The following is a 23,335-nucleotide window of genomic DNA, read 5'->3' on the forward strand; positions in this document are numbered from 1 at the left end:
ATCTGTATCGTTTGAAAAAATTTTACCATGATCATTTTCATTTTTCCCACCTAGTAATATTGTCAGGATATTTTTAGTATTTAGTGATTTGCAATGTAACGCTCTTTCGTCGCTACGTGATGCTCTGACACCAAAGCTCAGTTATCGTTAAGTTTTTTATCGTGGTTATGCTCCTCTTACTCCGGTCAGCGTCAGTGAAGAACATAAAAGACTCCAGGGATCAGTTTGGTGATGACGAATACACTGAAGCCTGTTGAACAGGTTTTACTTGCCCTTCTGGATTGGTAACCTGGAGGGTATTGGGTATTTGCTGCTAGTTTCTGATATACGGAGTTGAATAAGAAAACGTCACAACGGTTAATCACAATTTCTTTTATTTAAAACTAAAATAAAAATAAACTGTAGTTGAAATTACATTAAGATAAAAACAGAGCTGAAAAAAGCAACGATAGGAAAAGCACGAACTCTACAGTTACTACCTAATAACTGCTGAGTTATAAGCCGTAAAGGTTTAGAAAAATAGTAAATTTATTTTATTGAACTTTTCAAGTCTGCTATCAAATTCTTCTCAAACATAGCGAACGGTCTGAAACGAGTAACTGTCATTATTTTCTTAGTATTCTATCTAGAGCTAATAAATCGGGTGATTGTGGTGGCCATTCTATTTCTCCTCTCGACCAATCCTTCTGCTAGGAAATCTATTTATGTATAGTTTCGAATATATTTTTGGCGATCTATTCAATTAATTAAAGTCGAGTTTCATATTTCAAACATAATTCTGTATACATATACAAGTAACCAATACTAATATATATGAATGGTACAACGCGTTTGAAGATGAAAGAGGTTTAGTAAAATATTGTTTGTAATCAGTAACTGAAACCTCAACCAAACTCAACATCGTCAAAGTAAATATAACAAAAAATTGTAGATAAGTGTAAGACAGCTGCCAAAATTTTATTGTCGCTAATTCTTTAATCAATTTCTTAGTTCCTTAAAACGGTGCGATCTCAGAAAACACATTTCAACAAATTCCATAAGATAATTACTATTCACCTTATATTTCCCCGGGTTTCCTTTGTCTCGAAAACTCAAATTATCGCTTCGAAGCTTGCGTTTTCAGTCTTTGTACTTTGTTCACAACATATTTATATATCCTTATTGAGATAAACATTTAGATATCACTTTTCTTTCAGTGTTTCATTTCTGTGATGTTTTCTTTCAATCTATTTTCTAGAATGTTTCACTTTATACCCAAACATTGCTACGGTAACGTCAAGTTTGTATTTACTTACGTTGTTCATTTTCAGCCTCCATAAAATCATATTCAACCAGCGTGTTTGATGTTGACGAATAATGTATATGATTATGTATATAGAATGTAGAATGAAGAGTCTTAATTGGCTACAGTATTTACACAGCTCATTTGATTTTTCAAATTTATTCATGATGCAAGTTATGTAGTAGGAACAAACAAAAATATGAAATCCCTCCCCTAAAAAGTTCACAGATAATCCTCAAATATTCAATTATATCAATAACTATAAAATATTGAATCTGAAAACTATTAAACAAGTATTACAACAATCGCATCTCTAGAGCAAAAAATTCCTCGAAAGAAAATGGATCTGTTATCAATGATTTGTGTTAGAAAGAAAATTAGATCGAATTGAAAGAATTATAGATAGACAAAACCTTAAATAGAACATTCAATGCCGAGTCATCAACATCTTTTATATAAATTAACGAAACCAAATTATACAAGTCTGACTGTAGAGTTTATAAAAAAAATGATTTTTCAAACCCGATCCATATTTTGCACTACACTACTATCAACATTCGACTGCTAGTCGCTAAATCTAGAATTTCCAGAGCAGGCTTTAGGAAAATCAATTTACGGAATCGTATTGAATATTGCACCCGGTGTATAATATTTTTTATGTAATAAGTGATTTTGAAACTAAATAAGTAACTAATGAAAATGACTTATACGACAATATTGTCGCACTTTTATTAAATTTTTAGTGAATGATGAAATCTTACCAAAAGTATCACATAATAATTTTTTTTATTTCAGTTTAACGTGCCTCGACAGCGCTGGTCATTGGTACACAAAAACAATTATATAATGATACATTAGTTAAAAAAAGGACTGTTGCAAAATCTATTACAATACATTCTCTCATACAACTTGGTGACTTTAAGTAGGATTTTCTTCATTTCTGCCGGGAATCTAAGTGTGTCCTGGAGATTGGTTTTCATATCAAACTGCTGGTATGCGGTAGGTGAGGATGTGCTTAAGAGACACAGGAAGTTGGTCTTCAGATCATTGGCCAGCTAAACTGGAATTTCAGGAGGACTCTTTCAGGTTTCTTTGGCATAGCGATCTGCAGATTCTTTCCAACAATTCCAGTGTACGATGGAAGCCAGATGGGAGAGACTGTTATATTAAGAGCAATGAGAGTTTAGTAGATGTGAATGCTTTGGACTATTGGATCGGTAAATATGGTTGTCATTAACTGTATGGACTCGATTGTGCGTCAAGAATAAGTTTGTATTTTTCAAGGAATCATTGGAGTCTTCTCTTCTTCTTATTCCTGCGTTAAGTCCAATGACTTGTGTTTACTGGGTGATGTTTAATCTTATTTGTGATTCTGATGACCAGCTATCTTGCCATCTTTTTTGTGGTCTTCCTCTTGATTCCCTTCGGGTTTTCCATCTCTTATTATCTTTGCTAGTCTGTGCTCCTCCATTTTCGTTACGTGTTGATTCCAATTCTTTCTTCTCTCTCTTCCCCATCTTACTATATCCTGAATATTACATTGTTGCCGGATATCTTCGTTGTCTTACATGGTCTCGTCTAGTCTTTCCTATTATGCATCTTAATGTTTTCATCTCAGTTGTTCTTAGTGTTTCTTTGTATCGGCTCTGGTTTCTATGGCTGGGAAAACAGCCTCAGATGTTGGATGCAGTATTCTATTGATTAATGTTCCAAGGAGTTTGCAAGTATTGCAAGTGAGTGAGATTAGTCGGAAAGACTTAGGGGATGATATGGATTTATCTGCTTCTTTAATTGGGATGATTATAGAGTTGCTTCATACATCAGGGAATTGGTGAGTATTCCAAATAATGTTATAGATGTTGAGAAGCTTGGAGAGTGACGGATCGGATAGTTTTTTAAGAAATATATAGAGTTCATTTAAATTGAAAGGGGCATTGATAAACGCAATATCGAGTGGATTTAGATGGAGTGTGGAAGAGGGTTGAATATGTGAGTTATGAAAATCGGATGCTGGATTATGGATGCTGAAATTTTCTTCAAAGTGTTGTGCGAGTGTGCGAGAGATTTCTTAATTTAAACAAATTCTATCAATTTTCAGGATTTTAACTGAAATTAGTAGCTACATAACATAATATAATATGTATGTATAAATTTTTTATTCACTATTTTATATAAATAATAAATTAAATTGATGGAAAATCAAACTTCATATATGTGGTAATGTGTATTGATTGTGGATGATTAAATTTTTATGTCAGATAATAATACATATTGTACCAAATGAAAATAACGAGCAACTCTAATAAGTATCAAAATTACATTGTCGTTACTAACCGTTATTTATATGTGCAAGAATACATATTTTTCTGTGTGTATCTTCCTTTACTTACTATCGTGTTAGCTTTGGTAGAGTGTTTGTTAGTTTTGTTCCAATTGTCACTTTTTCCAGCTTTTGACCACAAAATATGCCAACATAAATTATGTTTATGAGAACCCTACAATAAACACTAAACACTACACTACTTAATATGTGTGAAAAAAACAAAAACCTCATGATTTTCTAGAATGTCGTTTCCATTTAAGGATTTCAGTTAACGTGTGTATTGTTGTAATAAATGACCAATTAGTAGGTCCTATTTCATGGCCTTAAAAATCCCCTTGAGAGAGAGAAACGCTTTATTGTAGAGATCATTTGAACATGGAATGCGACAGACTCGTCGGTAAGCGGTTAGTGTGCGCCGTTTTTCTATAGACCTTAAGGCCATATATTTCCACAACGCACACATTATACGCCAGCTTAGACCATTCAGAGCGCAGTTAGAACTTTATGAAGCTACTATTGAAGATGCTAACCTCTCGAGGTGACAAAACAAAACATCCGATTGCAATAGTTATAGATTATGACATATTCCATTTTTCATGTAGATACGAGTGATCCTGGAGATATAATTTTTTTACTAACTTTAGTAATAACCAAGTTATTCACCGTTGTCACAATAAAAATTATTCCTGAAGATCACATGATTATTTTTTTCCGGTTAATTATTTCTCTTTAAATTCCAATAAAATTGTTGAAGTGCATATATATTGTGACCTATGATATTTATCTAATATACATCTCCCTCTTTGTTCCAGATTGTAATGTTCAGACTGAGCATGTTAATCAGTTGCATTTTCATGACAAACAGTGCTATGGAAGATAAGAATTTAGCGTCAAACCTTGTGGATTCAACATCGGATTTGACAGATTTTGACAAATATGCTGTCACTTGTTATATATGCGTGAACGTCTCCGACAATCTAGTTTGTAATCAATTCGCTATAGATAGACCTTGTAAACCTGGTAAGTTATATATTATTTACATAAACATTGTTAGCTATACAACATCTAAGATTATTTGCCAATTATATGTATATATGTCAAATATAATAACGAATCACTGGACCTGTTTTCTTTCATTTCTGCTATTGTAGTAGATAGTAGTTGTGCCATCCATCTGGAGGTTGTCCTATCTACTCCCCTCGCATCTAATGCTCTTTTGACAGCCTCGTATGGAGTATTGTCAAAGGCACCTCACGCTTCACAGAAACTTGGAGTCCTATTTGTGACCAAAAAGCTTTATACTCCGTAACAGCTCCTAATCCTCTAGAAAGCCCAGATTCGTCCATCCTTAGGATACTAGATTCAATACAGAAGAGTGCAATTAGGCTTTTAGGCTTGGACAGCTGTCCAACATAATCCCACCTAGAACAGTATTTGCAAGGCCTACTCCAGAAGCAGAAGTGGCTCATGAGTTCGCCTGAAGACACCTAGAACGTCAATTGTCAATAGAAGTGCAAGCCTATGGAATCAAATACGTCTTTCCCAAACACTACAAGCTACAGAAGTTTGAGATCAATATCCACAAGCATCTCCACATGGCAGGCACCACTCGAAATATCCATCGAGTGTAATAGGTTTTACTCTCTTAAGTTTGCTTTGTACATACAAAAAAAATCATTCAATTCTTGTTAAACTCTAACCGAAACAGATCTAAACCTCAAAAAATAAAGATAAGATCAAGAATTTTTATTTCTTACAAAAGTCGTTTCACTACAATCTACATTGGTGGTGCCGAAAAATGTTCTTGCTGGCCACGACTTTGAATATGTACTTTATATTGAATACATATGTATCAATAATACCGCAAAAATATGAAATCGAGACAAAAATGCTTTGAGCTGCCTCTTTGATTTATTTATGTTGTTTCCATCAAAATGCATATATTTCATATTATGGAATATTGAAATTTGTGGTATTTCTGTTTGTTGTAGGAGAAACATTCTGTCACACTCTACACATAATGGATTCAAAAGGAACGAGCGTTCTCGTAAACAAAAAGTGCACAACCGAGAAAGAATGCCAAAGAAATAAAGTTGGTTGTGTGGAAATCGACGCCCAAATGGTATGTTATTGATCAGTAAAAAACAAATATCAGTATAAAAAATCCATAAAACTACTTAATAATACAACATTTCAAACTAATCTACTTATTTATATATTTAAACATGTGGAATTTGAGATTTGTTATATTTTCTAATTTATTCAAAATAAACTTCACATTAGGTTCGCGATTTCAGTTCTTTAGTCTCTACCGTACCTCGTCTTTACCGACACATTTCATTTTAAAACCGCTTAAAAATTCCAACTCGTTAGTTTTTTGTCACTAAACTGACAATCAATCTTGACACTGCTTATCTCAATACTTACGAGATTACGATAAATCAGAAAAATTACTGAACGATAATCTAGAAGTTCTTATAAACTAATTATGTGTTACTAAAGTAGCTTTACTTGATTTAATGGAGTCAGAAAATGGGTCTTCCAAATTTCAGCTTACCAAACAAAAACCATATATTCAGAAACTTTATTATTAATTAAGATGCATCTAAACTATGATTATCGTATTTTTCAAGAAATTCAGCGTATATTTGATTTTACAAGTTTTAGTATATCTCTTCAAATAAGAGTTGGGGGGAAGCGGAAACTTTATTATGAAAAAACGCCTGTAAGTCCAGTTCTACTTAACCTATCTATGCAAATTTAGTCTTTTTGAAGAGAGCTCCTTTCTACCAATGTAAGAGTTATAACTTCGAAACAACCTAATTAGTAACGTATACGCTAGAGGGCGCTATTTATTTATTTTTTTAAATGTAGCTATACTTGAAAAATGTTGAATGAAAATATGCAGTTTTAATTGAGGAATATAAAGGAAGACCAAATTAGCAACAGAATAGCGAAAACCACATGTCGTCGATATCTTTTTCGTATTACGAGATATCTTAAGAAATGTGTAAATTTTAAACATTTTCCTTTAAACATAAATTACTCCTGGTGACTGAACGGATTTTAACATTTTTTGACTCCTCAAAATTGTCTCTCCTTGTTCTATTAATGATAGTTCCAATTATTATGTCAATATTACTTACGCTGTCACCGGGAAACTGCATTATGGAAGTTAAAATGGAAATATATAAAAACAAGTACGATGCGCAGCACGATGTGTGTCCGGCGCATTTCTCTAGACAAATTAGAGAATTTTTATATAATGCTTACCCTGATAAGTGGATAGGGCGTGGGGGCCTATTTTTTTTGGCCAGCCAGGTCACCAGACTTAACCGTCTTAGATTTCTATCTCTGGGGGCGGATTGAAGACCTTGTTTGTGCAATTAAACCCACTACTAGAGATAACATGATCGAGAGAATACGAAACGCCATTCAGAGTATTTCGAGAGCAGAAATTGAGACTGCTGTTCAATCTACTCTTCAAAGAATGAACACTTGTATCGAAAATAATGGGCGATAATTTGAACATTTAGGTCGTCACTAGCGAGGTACCTTAAGTTATATTCTCATTTTAACTTCCTTAACGTAGTTTCTCGGTGACAGCGTAAGTAATATTGACATAATAATTGGAACTATCATTAATAGAACAAGGAGAGACAATTTTGAGGAGTCAAAAAATGTTAAAATCCGTTCAGTCAAACCGGAGTAATTTATGTTTAAATCCTTCTCTAGTTTTTGGATTTGTCTTTTTGGAGGATCTCCTCAATGTTGCTAGCTTAGTTAGTTAGGCTTACCTCTTTTCATTTATTAATTTTCTAATTTCCACTGAGTAGTTAGTTCTTTTTGTAATGTTTTTTTGTTAATTAAAATAGGACATTCAATTTTCCAGAAAAAGGAAATGTATAAAAATCGTGCCATTTTCGAGATAATTGAGATCTTGTATGCCTAGAACTATTTGGCTAGCTTCTGAACACAAAAACGAAAAAACCGCATAAACATTTTTGTTTGTCGCATCATCGAAATGATAAAGCACTTCAAACAGTACAAAATAATTAACTAGATCTAACATCCTTATTTTCGCAATGTTTCAGATGTGTGTGTCCTGTTGCGATCAGAACTACTGCAATGTCAATGTGCCAAGTAATTCTTCTACGGCTGTCTTCGACGACAAAATATCAAAAATGCGAATGTTGGCAAAGAATCTCTTCAGAGAAAGAGAAAAGGCCCTAACGACTACAATCAAAGAGTCTAAGGCTAATCAAATTTACGGCTGGAAAAACTCATTTTATTACCTTTATCTTTTGTTCATGTTAATAGTTGATACTTAGTAGATTTTATAATGAACGCGCTTTGTTTTGCAGAGAAATTATTGCTTCGTATTTTGTAAATATTCTGCTTTTTGCTCAATTATAAATATATTATGAAACTACGTGTGTTTTATTTACTATTATATACCAGAAATGATTTTAGTTATAGTTTCTACTGTAATTTACTATTGATTATATGATTTTGTAGTTATAGAATATTTGGAGGTATTCTTAAGTGTTCTAAAATGATCTGAACTTGCGAGAATATTCTTAATCATTGGATTGGATATAGAACCAATAGACGACAGAAAAAAAAACGAAAGTAGGTAAACGTCAACTTTATATTTCTAAATTCTAGATTTCTGAAATAAACAATTAAAAACCGATGTGTTGCAATATTTATTTTGTTATATTAGTATTATATGAAATTTATTTTTAGTAATTGCCATACCTTTTATGTGAAACTAATATAAAAATATTTGCAACATTATCATAATAATACAAAATACAGTGTGTAACTAATAAATTAAAAAATTTCAATACTATTCCCCACATCTACAAAAAATCCGTTTACACACCACTGTCGTCACTTATAACTCATCGCTCACTCATCACTTATCATCTTACCCCTCGTCTTACCTACTCACCCCCACACCAATCCGTCGATCTTTCAGTATGAGCTTGAGAGTTAAATATCTCTGTCCTCGCAGGATATGTCCCAAATAAGATACTTCTCTCTCCAAACCCGCTCTCCTCAGTACTTCTTCCTTCGTCATGTGCTCGATCCATGGAATCCGTAGAAGTCTGCGCAACAACTACATTGCCATTGCTATTTATTATGACCACGTCTCTACATCATACTAAAGGATTGGCCTAATATAACATTTTATCACCCTCAATCTAAGGCTTAGGGGGACTTCTCGGCGGACTAGGAACTTATTAAACTTTTTAAAAGTTGATTGTTCAATTCCTATCCGTATTTTAACTTCCTCGTCGCAATCCCCCACATACATCCAAGGTATTTAAATTTATTGACTCTATGTTATTTCCATTGACAAGTAATTGAGCTTCGCCGTGTTGTTGTCTGTTTATAACCATTAGTTTTGGTTTTATGCGCGTTTATTGTGAGGCCGTATTCGGTTTCAATTTCGTTGAATGCAATGTTTAATCTCAAACTTTGCACTCAATAATTTTATCAATCATACAACGCTGTAAATGATTTATAATCATTTACTTTCTTCTTTGATAGCAACAGTTGTGACGTTCTCCAAAAATTAAGAAATATTTTTATGCACTTTAACAACTCATAAAAGTTCAATTTGTATAATTCCAGAGAGGGCCTGGTCTCCGTTTATATTAACCTGTAGTACACACATGATGGGAAATAAAACAGTATGTGAGACATAAATATTTATTTCCAATATTTTTATATATTAGAAGATGTGAAATTGAGAAGTTAGAAACAGTCTCTTTGGCAATGCTCTTCTTATGAATATTATACTCTATTTCAAAATATGAATAAATAATAACAAAGGAGGCCATAAAAAAAACTAGTTTTTAATGGAGGAGGTAACATTCAAACACAAATTTCAGAAATTGAGTTGTGGACATAATCATCTGCTCGTGAATCTATATCTTGATTCAGTAAATAGATGCTTTTTCCCTAGTAAAAGTAATGTTGGAAACTTGGGTTCCAAACAAAGTGAGTTTTATTAATCGGCCATTCTCTGTCCGTGCTGCAGTGCCTGAACTTATTACATTAAAATATACTTTGTTCTAGTTTTACCTATTTCTATTAACAAAATACGAACTTATTATTCGACAATTCGTTTTATTTTGACCCATATTTATGTGAAGATGAATTTTGCGATCCAAATAAGAATTATAATTCCCCTGGACCTAGACGGTGCGCTCATACCCATATAGTAACCATGATTCAACAGTCCACACAGTTATTTATAATGAGGTGTATTATGACGGTCCCTATGAATCAACAAGGTCCAATTTCAAAAGGCACTGATGGTCCGTGAGGACTGTTATAACGCTTAACGTGTTAATACAATCAACTATTTCAACAATGTCAAAAAAGTATATAAACCATATGAGTAATTGAAATTACAAAAAATAAAATACATTTTTTTATATTCAACATCTTTGATTCATCCAGACAAAACACTATTTGATTGTTACCTCATCAATTATTTAGTGTTTTGTACTTTTTCACCTTTAAGTAAGTTACAAATAACGGGAAACATATTTGGAAAGAAAACTGATAGAGGTAACTCGGTTTTAGAGGCAAGTATTTTGTTATGAATTGGAAAAAATTATTTGGCAACAGGGCGTAACGCCTCCTTACAGACTTTTGGAGATCCCGTTTCAACACCGTTGGACATTTTTTGGGACTATACATTTGCTCAGTAACTGTTGACAATGTTTGAACTCAACGCCAGTCGTTTGCGATTGTGTATTTTATTTTTTAAAAGTAAACGTCGATTAAATTTTATGGTTTTCTTCAATAAAATAAAAAATATTTAAGATTAATAGTTCAAGGGAGAGTGGTTACAGTGAGACAAATCTATTAAAAGTTTTATTTGAATTGTTAAGAACTGGTGATAGAATGTTATCTAGTGTGTTGAGAGCTGCCACAAAATTGTTTTTTTATTTATTTTTTTAGTTATACTGTGATAAAAGTTGATAAACTTTCTATTCACTTACTCATTTTCGTTGATTTAGTGCTAATTCAATCAATTTCCACACAAATTGATCAAATTTGTTACACAATATGCATCAGATGTCAATTGGTCAGATTACTTTGTAGGTTGGGTGGTAGTCAGATGGCACCGTGCGTCTTTTTTTTGTATCCGAAGATAAAATCTGATTTGAAAAGGACCTGATTCAAGTTAATGGAAGCAGTAAAGCAAAAAAATGTATTGAAAGGTGTGTGACGAGGGGAGTGAGAATATTGAAGGAGAGCATTCGAATGTAGAATATATTTTATAATAAAATCCTTTTTCGTAACCAGTCTCGTTATTTAACAGCTGGACCTCGTATCTCAAGGAGCATTTATATATACAATTAAAATTCTAATATCACCTTTGTTGTCATTTGGGAATTGAAATAGAATACGAGATCAACAACAAAATACTGTACATTTTAATCATTTTCACACTGTATATTCCTGGACGAGATCACTATATTTAACAATAAGAATAAATTGCAAAAATTAAAAATAATTTCACATTTTACTATCTGCTTCCGCGTCTATTAAGTATATCAAAAAGTATTTCAGTATCACTTCTTTCATCATCACTATCAGTATGATTTTCATATAAATCTTGCTTGATTAAATAATCGTTGATTCCGTGACCTTCCAAATTCTTCTCATAGAAACGATGTTGAGAACGTACTGGTTGATTTTTTATTTTGTGGAACACGTGAAATGAAATGCCACACAAACATAAAGATAGACCAACTATATTTAATGATGATAATTGATCGTTGTTATAATGGACGGCCATTACCAACTGGACTATTTCCTGAAACGAAAAAAATATTACATTCGTGTCGATAATGAATAGAAAAACATGTTTAATGCTATTGAAAATAAATTGTTTTCCCTTTTCAGGCTCCATATTTTATCTCAAGGGCCAGTTTCTACTTATCCAATTCTCTTGTTCACCTCTCCAAGGATCTCTTCGTTCATAAGGTTCTTCCAGTTATATCGCCAAATCCATTAGTTACATGGACCTTGTCCAATTTTCACATTAATGTCGCCCAGGATTATAGTAACGTCATTATTCTTGGTATTCTTGATGACCCTGTATAAGGGTTCCACTTCTTCATTGCTTTTATCGAATATTGGAGCATATACTTGGATTAGGTTGAGCTCTCCGTCCACTGTCATTGCTTCCTGAACAATAAATGACTTCATCTTAAAGTTTGCTCGGACTTCAGTTTCTTCAACGAGCTTAACTGATACCTAGTATTAAGATGTTCAGTCTCTTCATTTCCGAAATAATATTTTTTTATATATGTTTTTTTCCTGGTTCGCACAATACTTACACTGGTATATTGTGATTGAGTTGGTTATTCCTTGAAATATTTTTTAGCACTGTATATTAGTGAGTAGAAACATCAAAATGAACCAGTAACAGAAGATGAATAAAATTAAATTTCCAATGGGTGAAACAACATGATAATATCACCACTAACCCAATCAATTTATTATATGATGCTTAAGTCAAATGTATATACATCTTTGTATGTATCAAATGATACTCTCCATGAAGATCTTGGCATATCGTGCATTACAGAATAAATCCAGAAGCATAGCAGTAAAGATCGTGAACAACAAGAAAAGCCATGAAAACGGTAGATCTTAAATGAAACATAGAGGTCCCTTCACTGGAAGATCCCTTATCATGCCATTGATAAACTTTGATATTCTGAGTACTATGCTAGTCAATTAGCTCATAGAATACTTTTTGATTCTGATTGCTGATTTAAGTAAAAATTTAAAAAAAAAGTATATAATATGGATAATTTTCTCTAACTTCCCATGAACTGATAAGGGTCACATGATTATAGTCGTTTGGATGTATGTATGTATTTAAGGGTACCATGTACACTGCGAGCCAGAGGATCTTTTGTGTCCCCCATTCCTGCTGCAACCTAGTGTTTACAGCTGATGAGTTAATCCCACTATTCCTAGAAAGTTTAGAATGTGGGATGGATGAAGCTGCCAGAGATCTTCGTCTTCTATTTCGTACGGTGTAGTGCTCTGGAATTCTATAGTATCTCACACTTCGACAGAATGTGGATACAGGTTCCATCCTGTGGGCAACAGAATCTGCTCGCTGCACTATCTACTGAGTCTAGCGTCTTCAGGTGTCCATTGAGGTGTCAGTTAGTATTCTTACTTAAATTTATACATTCAGGAGATCTCTAGTTATAGTTTTCCAGGGAAGTATTTGCCTGTTTCAGTCCCCGTAGATTGTTTTACCCCAATTTACCTTCTTTAACAATGCTTTCTCTACTGTTTGTAATTGATACCACATAAGGGTTTAGGTCCTATGAAGGGTTTATCTGCCGCTACTTTAGTGAGTAACTTTATTTTTATTGTCTAACTCGTTTAAATTGCCCAAGCTTTTCCAAATTAGTTTGGATTTTATGATATTGGGAGTTCTAATGGTTACTTGGCTATTAAATAGAAAGTTGATTTCCGGTTTACGATAGTTCCTATCTAAATTGAACTGGACACCTTTTTCAATTAGATATATTTCTGCTTGAAAAATTCTTAATTTGTTGCCCAGGCTTCCAGACTTATTTGAGAATAGTTTACCCCGTATTCAAACTAGGAGGACCAATTTGAATTTAAGTTGACGGTTCTGTAGATTCCTTATTGGTTAAATCGCAACCGGTTTTACAGAGCACTTTTGACGTATATTATGATTGACAATTGTATAAATTGTAAATAGTGTCTATTTTGGTCTTTCTTGCGTTCTTGTTATTGTTACACCAATATTGGACATTATTACATCACTCAATATTTCGTGTGACTGACCCACTGATGGCACTACTGCCATTGTCAAATTCATTTGACGTTTATGAAGTACCAACTTTCAAAATACTATGTGTAATATTTCATGACATTTCGATTAGTCAGAAAAATGTGACAGCCATTTAAGTGAAGCTACTTTTTTTATTTTTAAAACAATGGATTCAAAACAATTTCGTTTGTTAACTTATCATTATTTCTCGATGAAGAAAAAATACTGTACAAGCTCAGTAATGGCTTCATTTATTATTGGTTCGCTGAATTTAAACGTGGTCGTACATACACCGATGAAGGTGGATCCATTTGAGAAGGTTACTCCAGAAAACATAAAAAAAGTCCACAAATTGGTTATATCTAATCATAAATTAAAATTGCGTGAGATAGCTGAGGCCGTAAAGATATCAATTCACAATTATGCATGAAGATTTGACCATGAGAAAGTTTTTTTCAAGGGTGCCGCGTTCACTCACATTCGATCAAATAATAACGTGTTGATAATTCAGAGCAGTGTTTGGTCGTGTTTATACGTAATAAATCAGATTTTTGCGTCGATGTGTGACAATGGATGAAACATGGATCCATCACTTCACTCTGGAATCAAAAAGATCATCCTCCGAGTGGACTGCAACCAGAGAACTACCTCCAAAGCGTGCAAAGGCACAACAATCAGTTGGGAAGGTTATGGCTTCGATATTTTGGGATGACCATGGAATATTGTTCATCAAAAAGGGAAAGTTAATCAATAGCGAATACTACATAGAGTTGTTGGATCGTTTTAATGCCAAAAACCAAGGAAAAGCAGCCTCATATGTCGAAAAAAAAAACCACTGTTTCACCAACACAATGCACCGATTCACAAGTCTTCACACTTCAAATTGCTTCCTCGTCCGCCGTATAGTCCAGATCTGGCCTCCCAGTGACTATTGGCTATACGCTGATCTCAAAAAAATTCTGAAACTGGAGCGTATTTTGACGCAAAAGATAAATCCTTTTACAAGCACGAGAAGTTTTAGATGAAATAATTGTAATGCTGTTGATGAACAAAATCGATTTTTGGCAAAAAATGTGTTATTAATAGTTAGTCGCACGACTTATTGAGTGATGTGTATTCCATTTTTTTGAGATGAAATAGTTTCTGTAAGAAGATGTAATTAATTTACCACAAAATTATTTTCGCATTTACCTTAAATATACCCGCTATAGCTAGAGTTAAACTAGATGTATATGTGACCACCGTAACTTCACTGAATTCCATGAAAAAAGCTAGAAATGCACCTAATAATACTTTCATAGATTGAGTAAAGAATACTTGTACGTCGTCACAGCCCCAAGAATTACAATTTTTTATTGCGGTTGGTCCTGAAATAATCAAAAAAATAATTTTATTAACAAATTAATAGAGTACTTGCATGGTTTGAGAAAGAAATAGTTTTGAGTAGTTTATAAACAATTTTTATTATAATTTTTTTAATTCTTTGATCAATTTATAGAGAAAAAAATTATTGGAAATTCAAAAATTTTATAGGTAGTTTAAACATTTTAGTAAGGTATAAAATAAACACTGAACATATGATACAAAGTATTCTATCGATTATTCTAAAATAAGCAGTATTATTAAGCATTGATTAATCTGAAAAATGGTAAATAAATCTTGTTTTGTGTCAGGATATAAAAATACCTCCTCTAAAACTCCTGATAAATGTTTTTTAGAATGCCAAGAAATTCGCCTATACAATCACTTGAATTTTCGATTTTCTGGTGCTTAAAAACGAGGGGACTGTGATACCGTGATCCCATAAAATTGCCCAATCCATTTTAGACATGTACAATAATTTTTAATCGACTGATACATTTCAACATTGGTTAGTTTTTTTTCAACTATTATATTAACTTTACTATAATTCAACTGATGATTATTAGTTATAAAATTAAACAGTCGCTTACCTTCAATAATAATTGCAAATGGTAATACGGATGCTAACATCCAGGGTTGCATATGATATATCATATCTACTGGGTTATCCATTCCCATTTTCACCTTTTGCAAAAGGAGTTGTACACAAGTCCATCGTATACCACTTGAAATTGAAGCCAATAACAACAGTGTGAAACCAATTACATTGAACTGAGTCGATTTGTATGTGAATAATATTAATCCTGTTGTTATCATCAGTACGATACCACAAAGACTCCAAGACTAAAAAAATTATCCAAAGATTTAAGATGGTGCATATATATTTTGTATGTAGTACAGTATGATCCTGTTTAACGCCATTTCGGTTAAGCGCTCTTTCATTTCAACCCTAGGATTCCCCGAAATTGTAAGCAACGCTAAGTTTCGATATATGTATATGCCATATCCGAAACAGCGTAGTTAAATTTCTTGTTTTGTTGGGGTGCTTTACGGACGTATTTGTTGACATTATTGTAAGTATGAATTTATTATTACTATAACAGTAAAGACAGTGACAAATATCATGAACTTTAATTTTTATCATGGGTAATAACAAACAATAAAGCAACCAGAAGAAGTATTTCACTGGAAACTAAAATGCAATTGATTAGAAGAATAGATTCTGGTGTTAATCTCAAACTTTTCTAAATTTATGTATCATAAAAATTGTAGGAGATACATTAGTTCAAATTTGCATTCGCTCACCAAATGTGATATGATAAAATTTATCAAAACAATCGAGTTTTGATACCATTGTAGAAAAGATTATTAGTGACTATTTTTGAAAGGACACGACTGTCAAGGCCCTTTTGAAAAACACTGTTTTGAATTGTGCTTAAATGTATAAATTAGATTTTTACACTCACCTTTTTCTCCAACTTCAAAAGGATGGAAAATATTAAAATAAAAACAATCGTTGTAGATTTGGTCATGGTATATCTGCAAATTAATAATATAGAATGAAAAAAGCCTGTAATAGAACAATTAATAAAATATGAAGCAATCAATCTATCCAAATGCCATTTCTATTTAAGTGTCCAAAAACTCTTCCCAAAAATTACAAATATAAAAATTATGTTATATAGTTTGTATAAGCCTAGGACAAATATAAAGAATAATTGAATAATATCAGAAATAAGATGCAGAACATATTGAATAAATGGTCTGAAAAATAAAAAACACTAAAATTGAAGTAGATACCAATAAAATAATAAAAAGCTGTATGTAAACAAATGAAACTTAAAGGTCAACAAATTATTTTGACAAAAAATAGTTAGATAGAAGCTGAAATAACAAATAAGAATAAATCAACGAGACTGTACTACACCTAAACAAGACCAAGTTGAGAATAGAAGAGAACATGAAGATTCACATTGCAACAACAATAACAATAAAAACATATGCGAACGAATTGGACAATGACAATGATGAAGAATGAAACCAAAATAAACACAATTGAGAGGGAACAGTCATGAAGAATAGCATCATAACAAAGTAGGACAAATGTATGGGTGATAAAGAGAAAAGACAAATAGCAAAAGAAAAGATAAAAAAAGTAATGCCAAGAAGAAGTAGATTAAAAAAATTGGATGGACCAAATAAGGGAGATTGGGGATAATAAAGAAAACCTCTTGATGAAGTGAGAAAAGGAAACAGGGTACAAGAAAAACTGAAACTAAAATCCTTAACTGACACCTGAAAAGGTAAAAGAAATTTTTCTATTAAGAATTCATCCAATAACCTTGAGGTTAAAAAACATCGACCTTACCTCTAAGTTATCAATAAACGTATTTGTGAAAAAAATGATTTTTAATAACTATGAAATTTAGTATTTATACTTACAGAGAAATAGTAATTAGTTCCAATGCCCAATTAGAAAAACCAATATCTATTCCACTAAATACTCCCGTAGGGATCATAGCCAAGAGATATTCTTTCCATGAACAAGTATTTTCGTTTTTCTTCTTTAAAAATAAGAAACGGATTATTGCAGCCAAAATAAACTTCACTACCATATGTATGGTAACGGTAATCAATGGTAACTTAAAACTCTGAAACAAATATAATAAGTTTACATCATATTACTAAACACAGGGATGGAGCGTAGCTCATTCCATATAATATGAACGTATAGTAGAAAATACATCAAAATAAAATGATAATATTCGGGGTGAGTCATGGGAAACTTTACATATTTTCACCTTATGTAGAGGATATCATAAGGATACTACAAACTACTACTACTTAACTCTTCTTCTTTATTAATTTACAGGAATTGAGTGTAAATTTTAATTAGCAACAATGATTAGACAGATCAATTGATTATTTAAATTTCTTTCATGAGCAGTACACTACTATTAAGCATACTACCAGATCAACTCACGAATTCCAGGATCGGCTTTGGAAAGATCAATGTAGGGATTGGTATTGAATATTGTACCCTGTAAAATTTAAACAGATTTTATATATTGTACCCTGTAAAATTTAAACAGATTTTATAAACTTCGAGTATTTCAACTGAAATGAGTACCTACAACATAATCTAATATGTATTGTAATGTTAGACGACGTCTGTGGGCGTATATTAATTTAGAAGAAGGAAAAAACGTTGGGCGCCAATCGTGACGAATTATCGTAAACGATATAAAATAAAATGAAAAAAAATTCATGAAAATGGTTATTTTCCCTGTATTCTAAATATTTACCTACTATCTATCAACAAGTTAGGGATACTTGAAACATTTGATGAAGAACACTCTTTCTCTCCGAAGGTTCTAATAATAATGCGTAAAACTGTATAATGAAATTTTAATTAATTCTTGTAAATATTGATTCGAAATAATGATGCAGATCAAATATCAAAGAAATTATTATAAATTGTCGTTATTAGTAATCTGTCATTGATTTAAGATGTTGGAAAGTAGGATTAAATTTCGACATATATGTGAATATTATTTAAGTGGTTATAGAAATTGGTTTACACTAAATAACAATTTGTAATATTAAATTAAAAAAAATATATCCTCTCTATGTCTGACTACACTTTTTTATTTACTCCGTCATCTGTTTGACTTTGATGACTCGTGCTGAAACTTCAACTTTGAGTCTGGTGCACACTCCAGGAATTTTCTTTATTATAATTTATATTTTATTAACCTTTTAGAATCCTTCAACCCCTAAATACACTTTCGAGTTGTCTTTAATCATATTCCGTAACTCTGTTTTTGAGTTTTCCACTTACTACTTATACTTATACGAATTTTTATGGTAACTAACGCCAACCTTTTTTCCCCGCCTTTTATATCTTTTCCAAACGATTGTAAGTTTTTTTTTAATATATTATTTCACGTTTGTTTTTTGTAATACACTAAGAATACACTTTTGTAATTTATTCTTTTTTATAATTTTAAGGTTACGAAATTGACAACGTAATATTCAACATCAATTTATGGATTTTATATCATTGTTATTTTAAAAATTAATGATGATTCATTATATGGTTTCTCACTCTATTAATTTTGCTGGAACAGTGATCCAATTATCTTAAGAATTCTTCTGTTTTAGTATGCTACCGTCGTATTTCATTGCAGTATGTATAAAATCAACTATTTTACTGTCATTCTTTATTATCTTTAAGGGTAGACAAAAATCGCATAGGGGCATTATTATCGATAAATAATAAATTAAATTAATTGGAAAGTCGAATCCCATGTGTGTGTTAATATGTGTTGATGGTAAATAATTAAAATTTAATAACAAATAAAAATAACGGACAACAATAATAAAAAGTTTTAAAATCAAGATTGGCATTGACCGATTGGCGTTGACCGTTTGACGTTTCTTGATAATTTATATCCATTCTCGTTATTGTCATTACCAACTGTTATTTATGTGTACAAGAAAACATATTTCTTCTATGTGTATCTACGTTAGCTATAATTATGTTAGCTTTTGTTACTTTCGTTCAAAATTCCATATGAATTGTGACCACAAAACATGCCGACATCATTTTGGTTTATGGGTTCTGTAATGATAATGGTAGAGCTGCTACTAGAGAATATGACAGTTATTTGCGGAGAAAATAGTACTTTTCCTAGTGGAAGAGTTGAACGACATGTAGATGGAGCGCAGGAAGATGATATTATTGTCGCAGTTACTATGAATCCAACAATAAGCAACACACAAGTCATGAACTTAATGTTTCTCTATCAAAAGTAAGTAGTCTCAAAAAAAATCAACTGTATTCATACCATATCCAAATGATTCAGCGAATACAACATTCTGGATATGAAATCTATAGGTTGGAAATTTGTTGATGGATTAACACTCATGGGCAAACGCTGTACAGGATACTATTTACAGGTAAAGCTCAATTTACAAGAAACGGGATAAATAATTACCGTAATTCACATATACGGGCAGAAAAATATCCCCATGCTATTCAAGAATATCATTCCCCGTTTTCAGTTAACGTATGGATTAGTATTAGGACAATAGGACTTGTCTATTTAGACTTTCTACAAAATATTTTGCAGAATTTACCTGCCAACGCGAACGTTGTTATCCGAGGGATGTATTTTCAGCACAACGGGGCATTTTAAAGTCCCATTTCATGGCCTTCTATATCCCCAGAGTTCAATCCCGTTGATTACCATATTTGGGGACGGTTAAAGCTATTTTACACAGAGAGTATTAATAACCGACAATAATCAATTGATAGAATTATACTGTTTTGTAATTCTGTTAGAAACGATACCGAGTATTGATAATTCAATACAGCAATCATCAATTCGGCAACAAAAATGTGTAGAGGCTACATGGTTTCATTTCGAAAATCTTATCAATTACTTTTATTTTATTGCAATTACTGTATTTTTTCAGTTATTTATGCGTTTTAACTACAAAATTTTATTTATTATTTTAAAATTGTTGCTCGTTATTGTTATTAGTCACTGTTTTTTTTTTGGTTTTGTGTTTGTCTATTTAAATGAATACCTCATTATGTGATACATAATTATGTTATTCTATGTTTGATAAGACTTAAAAAGTGACAACGAATTTTCTTCTATTAGTATCATCATTTCTATGTGGATTTCGTCTAGACCCGTTGCTTTTCCGTTTTTACTTAATTTAAGTGCTTTGCTGGAATGCGTTACCTCTTTTCTCTTTTATTTTCTTATGAACTCTGTGGCTGTACTTTTTATTCTAAAGTAATTAAATCTCCTTGCACCTTTTTTTCATCCACTTTTCTTATGCTATTCGGATTTTCTTTCTTATTTCTATATTTATTTGTTTGTATTTTTCGATGTTTTTATGCTTGTGTACTCTTCTACTAGCTACTATTGGATTGACAAATAATCCCATGTTTTACTACACATTTATATTTGAAGAATTACAATTAATGATTCCAGTTATAATTAGTTGTCCATTGAGGCACATTAATTATGTTCATTTATATAATACTAAAAAAATTGAGAAACTTAGAGTGCCTGAGTATGAACTTGCACAATAGTTATATTGAAGGAAAATATCTAGCATTAAATTTGATTTTTTTTTTTTTTCATTTTTCTGACATAATGCATTTTACCACTGTAACCTTTGAATCTGGTGCTTATAAAATTAACGTAGATGCAGATTAGGTGTCCGTTAAGGACCCATAAGAAATATATGAAATAAAAAGCTAATTTGAATATAAAATGTACTATCATATAATTGGAACTTTAAAGAAACAGCTAAAAAATAAATACCTTACATTAAAAAAAGAAAACTAAAGTGGGTAACATAATATTCGTGAGTCTAACAAATGATTGCCTATTCTAAACTACATCACTAAACTCCCCATAAAATTGTCTGCTCTTTTTTGATGAATTGCACAAATGCCACATCTAGTGTTAACTTTTTTGTCACAGTCAAATGGAAACTGGTTACACCTTGCACATTTTCTAACATCTGCCCCACTTACATCTTGAGGAAGATCAACTTGTTCTCAAGCCTTGGATAAAATGACACAATCTTTTAGAGCTGGTGTTACATGTATTTATGAAACATGAATTTGCCTCGTTTTTCCATGTTGCTTTTGGTAAGGCTGTCCTCCAGTAGTAAAATAATTGTACGATGATGTGATCTAATTTTCTTCTGAAATTCAGGATTTTTTTCATGTAGAAAGGAGTTTAAGAGTTTTTGTTTATTTGGATTTTTTCCATTCCAGTTATTGTAATATCTAAGGGCTTATTCATTGGTGTGAAGACAAATTAACTCTTTCATTTGAGTCGTAAAAAAAAATAATCTGAAATGACGGTTTTATGTGTAGGTACAACAGTGTAAGATATGGGTACCCAAGAACCCACAGCTTGAGGTGTGGGTTCTTGATTTGAATCTTCCTCACTTTCTATTTCTATATTGTCCACTATTTCTGAACAAGTTCATTGATATTGTTCTCATATTCTCCATCTGATTCATAGTAAATTTCTAAACTATCTGTATTCTGGTTTTCAAATACCTCCTTATACTCCTGTTTTGTCAGTGATCTATGTCTTTGAAAACCATCTATTCTAATGTAATTCTGCAAAAAAACACCTTATTTCTAGTAGTAAATTTAGCATCACTTAATGTCGGTTCGGGGTCTCAGTGAACCCCACTTACCTCTAACTGCATAATATTGCAACACTCTTGCTCAAAACACACTAACACATGATAAGTTTTGTAATTTTAAGCACATATATAGAGGCAAAGTTGTCAGTTGTATTTTGTTTCAAAAATATTAAGGAAAATATTGTACTGAGGACCTTCGAACAGCCCATATCAGCATTCAAAGGTTAAAGAAGCCATTAACTACACATTTCATCTATGTTTTATGTGTTTATGTACAATAATCTTCCCTTTAAATACTTAGGATCAGAAACTTGACTTAAAATAATACACCATATGTTCAGAACATATGTATTTTGTATAATTGATATAAATATTTCAAAAATGTTGGATTATTCAACATATTTTGTATAAGAAATATGTGTTGTCCCTTGGGTATTCATACATCTTCACCCCACACATTGATTATCTGCCAAGTATCTACCAGTTTATTTTCTATTTAAAAGAAATCTTTTAATTCATATAAAAATAATATATTGTAATAATGAGTATGACAATAGAAGCAAGTTATACAAACAAAGTGACATAGCATATGGCATTAAAGAATAAAGCAAATATGTGGTTATACCCAACTTATTTCACTTAGCATGTGTAAATAATTTTACTATTTTATTTTTACACAGCATCCCTGTACTGACATTATGACTATTACATTATAGAAAAAAAAAAATAATTTTGTATCAACAATCTAACCAATTAATATTTCAAAATTGCTATTTTTTAAAATCCACAATCTTAACTAGAGATAACTAAATGAACGTTAATTACCTTATACAACCAATTTTGATAAAAAGTCAGACCAATGGAAGGAATGTAATAAATTCCAATAAGTGCTCCTGTGAAAAGATACGACCACAAGCATGTTGGCGAACAAAATTTTCTTTTCATTGGTTCCACATCAACTATTTCCGTCTCGTCGGTGTTATCTACAATTCTATATTTTGGTTTTTTATCGGATTTGAACAACATATTGAATACACTGAATTTTCATTTATAGCTTATCAACCCTTAGAATTATTGACACGAACCATAATTTTGTTGATTACTATAAACGTTAAATTGGATTAATTAACAAATAGTTCACTTATTAACTATTTTTGAAAACATTGATTTACATGTTATTATTGTTCTTGGTTTCATAGAAAATTGACATTCACTCAGATATCTGTTACAGAACCACAGAATATACATTCATATTTAGACATAGACTTTGCACAATGATTGTCAAAAAATTTAAGCTGAATGACTTTATTAGAACGGC

General features: G+C 31.8%; 2 protein-coding genes across 5 annotated transcripts in view; one reads left to right on the forward strand and one right to left on the reverse strand.

Annotated features, from left to right (window-relative positions):
* Window positions 1-8,034, forward strand: part of LOC130452456 (ly6/PLAUR domain-containing protein 6B-like) — a 307,885-nt gene extending 299,851 nt beyond the window's left edge. For all 4 annotated transcript variants that reach the window (XM_056791747.1, XM_056791746.1, XM_056791745.1 and 1 more), the window contains 3 exons: window positions 4,418-4,625; window positions 5,597-5,727; window positions 7,700-8,034. In XM_056791747.1, coding sequence (XP_056647725.1) covers window positions 4,424-4,625; window positions 5,597-5,727; window positions 7,700-7,936 — 570 coding nt within the window. In that variant the 5' untranslated portion in view covers window positions 4,418-4,423 and the 3' untranslated portion in view covers window positions 7,937-8,034. The remainder of the gene's footprint in view (window positions 1-4,417; window positions 4,626-5,596; window positions 5,728-7,699) is intronic.
* A 3,041-nt stretch (window positions 8,035-11,075) lies between these two features.
* LOC130452542 (solute carrier family 35 member C2) lies at window positions 11,076-23,293 on the reverse strand. The gene is made up of 6 exons (XM_056791877.1): window positions 22,843-23,293; window positions 17,269-17,477; window positions 16,293-16,365; window positions 15,417-15,669; window positions 14,656-14,831; window positions 11,076-11,451 (listed from the first exon to the last, which is right to left on the reverse strand). The coding sequence occupies exons 1-6, from the start codon at window positions 23,041-23,043 to the stop codon at window positions 11,161-11,163; spliced, it is 1,203 nt and encodes a 400-aa protein (XP_056647855.1). The 5' UTR covers window positions 23,044-23,293; the 3' UTR covers window positions 11,076-11,160.
* Between the last annotated feature and the right edge of the window lie 42 nt (window positions 23,294-23,335).

Source organism: Diorhabda sublineata, chromosome 1 (genome assembly GCF_026230105.1).
Source record: "Diorhabda sublineata isolate icDioSubl1.1 chromosome 1, icDioSubl1.1, whole genome shotgun sequence".
NCBI lineage: Eukaryota > Metazoa > Arthropoda > Insecta > Coleoptera > Chrysomelidae > Diorhabda > Diorhabda sublineata.

Coding starts and splice junctions, on each gene's coding strand:
- LOC130452542 (XM_056791877.1), bottom strand. CDS start 23,043: ATGTTGTTCAAATCCGATAAAAAACCAAAATATAGAATTGTAGATAAC. Junction 15,670..16,292: donor TTTTGAAGTTGGAGAAAAAG/GTGAGTGTAAAA, acceptor TAATTTTTTTAG/TCTTGGAGTCTTTGTGGTAT. Junction 14,832..15,416: donor ATTTGCAATTATTATTGAAG/GTAAGCGACTGT, acceptor TGATTATTTCAG/GACCAACCGCAATAAAAAAT.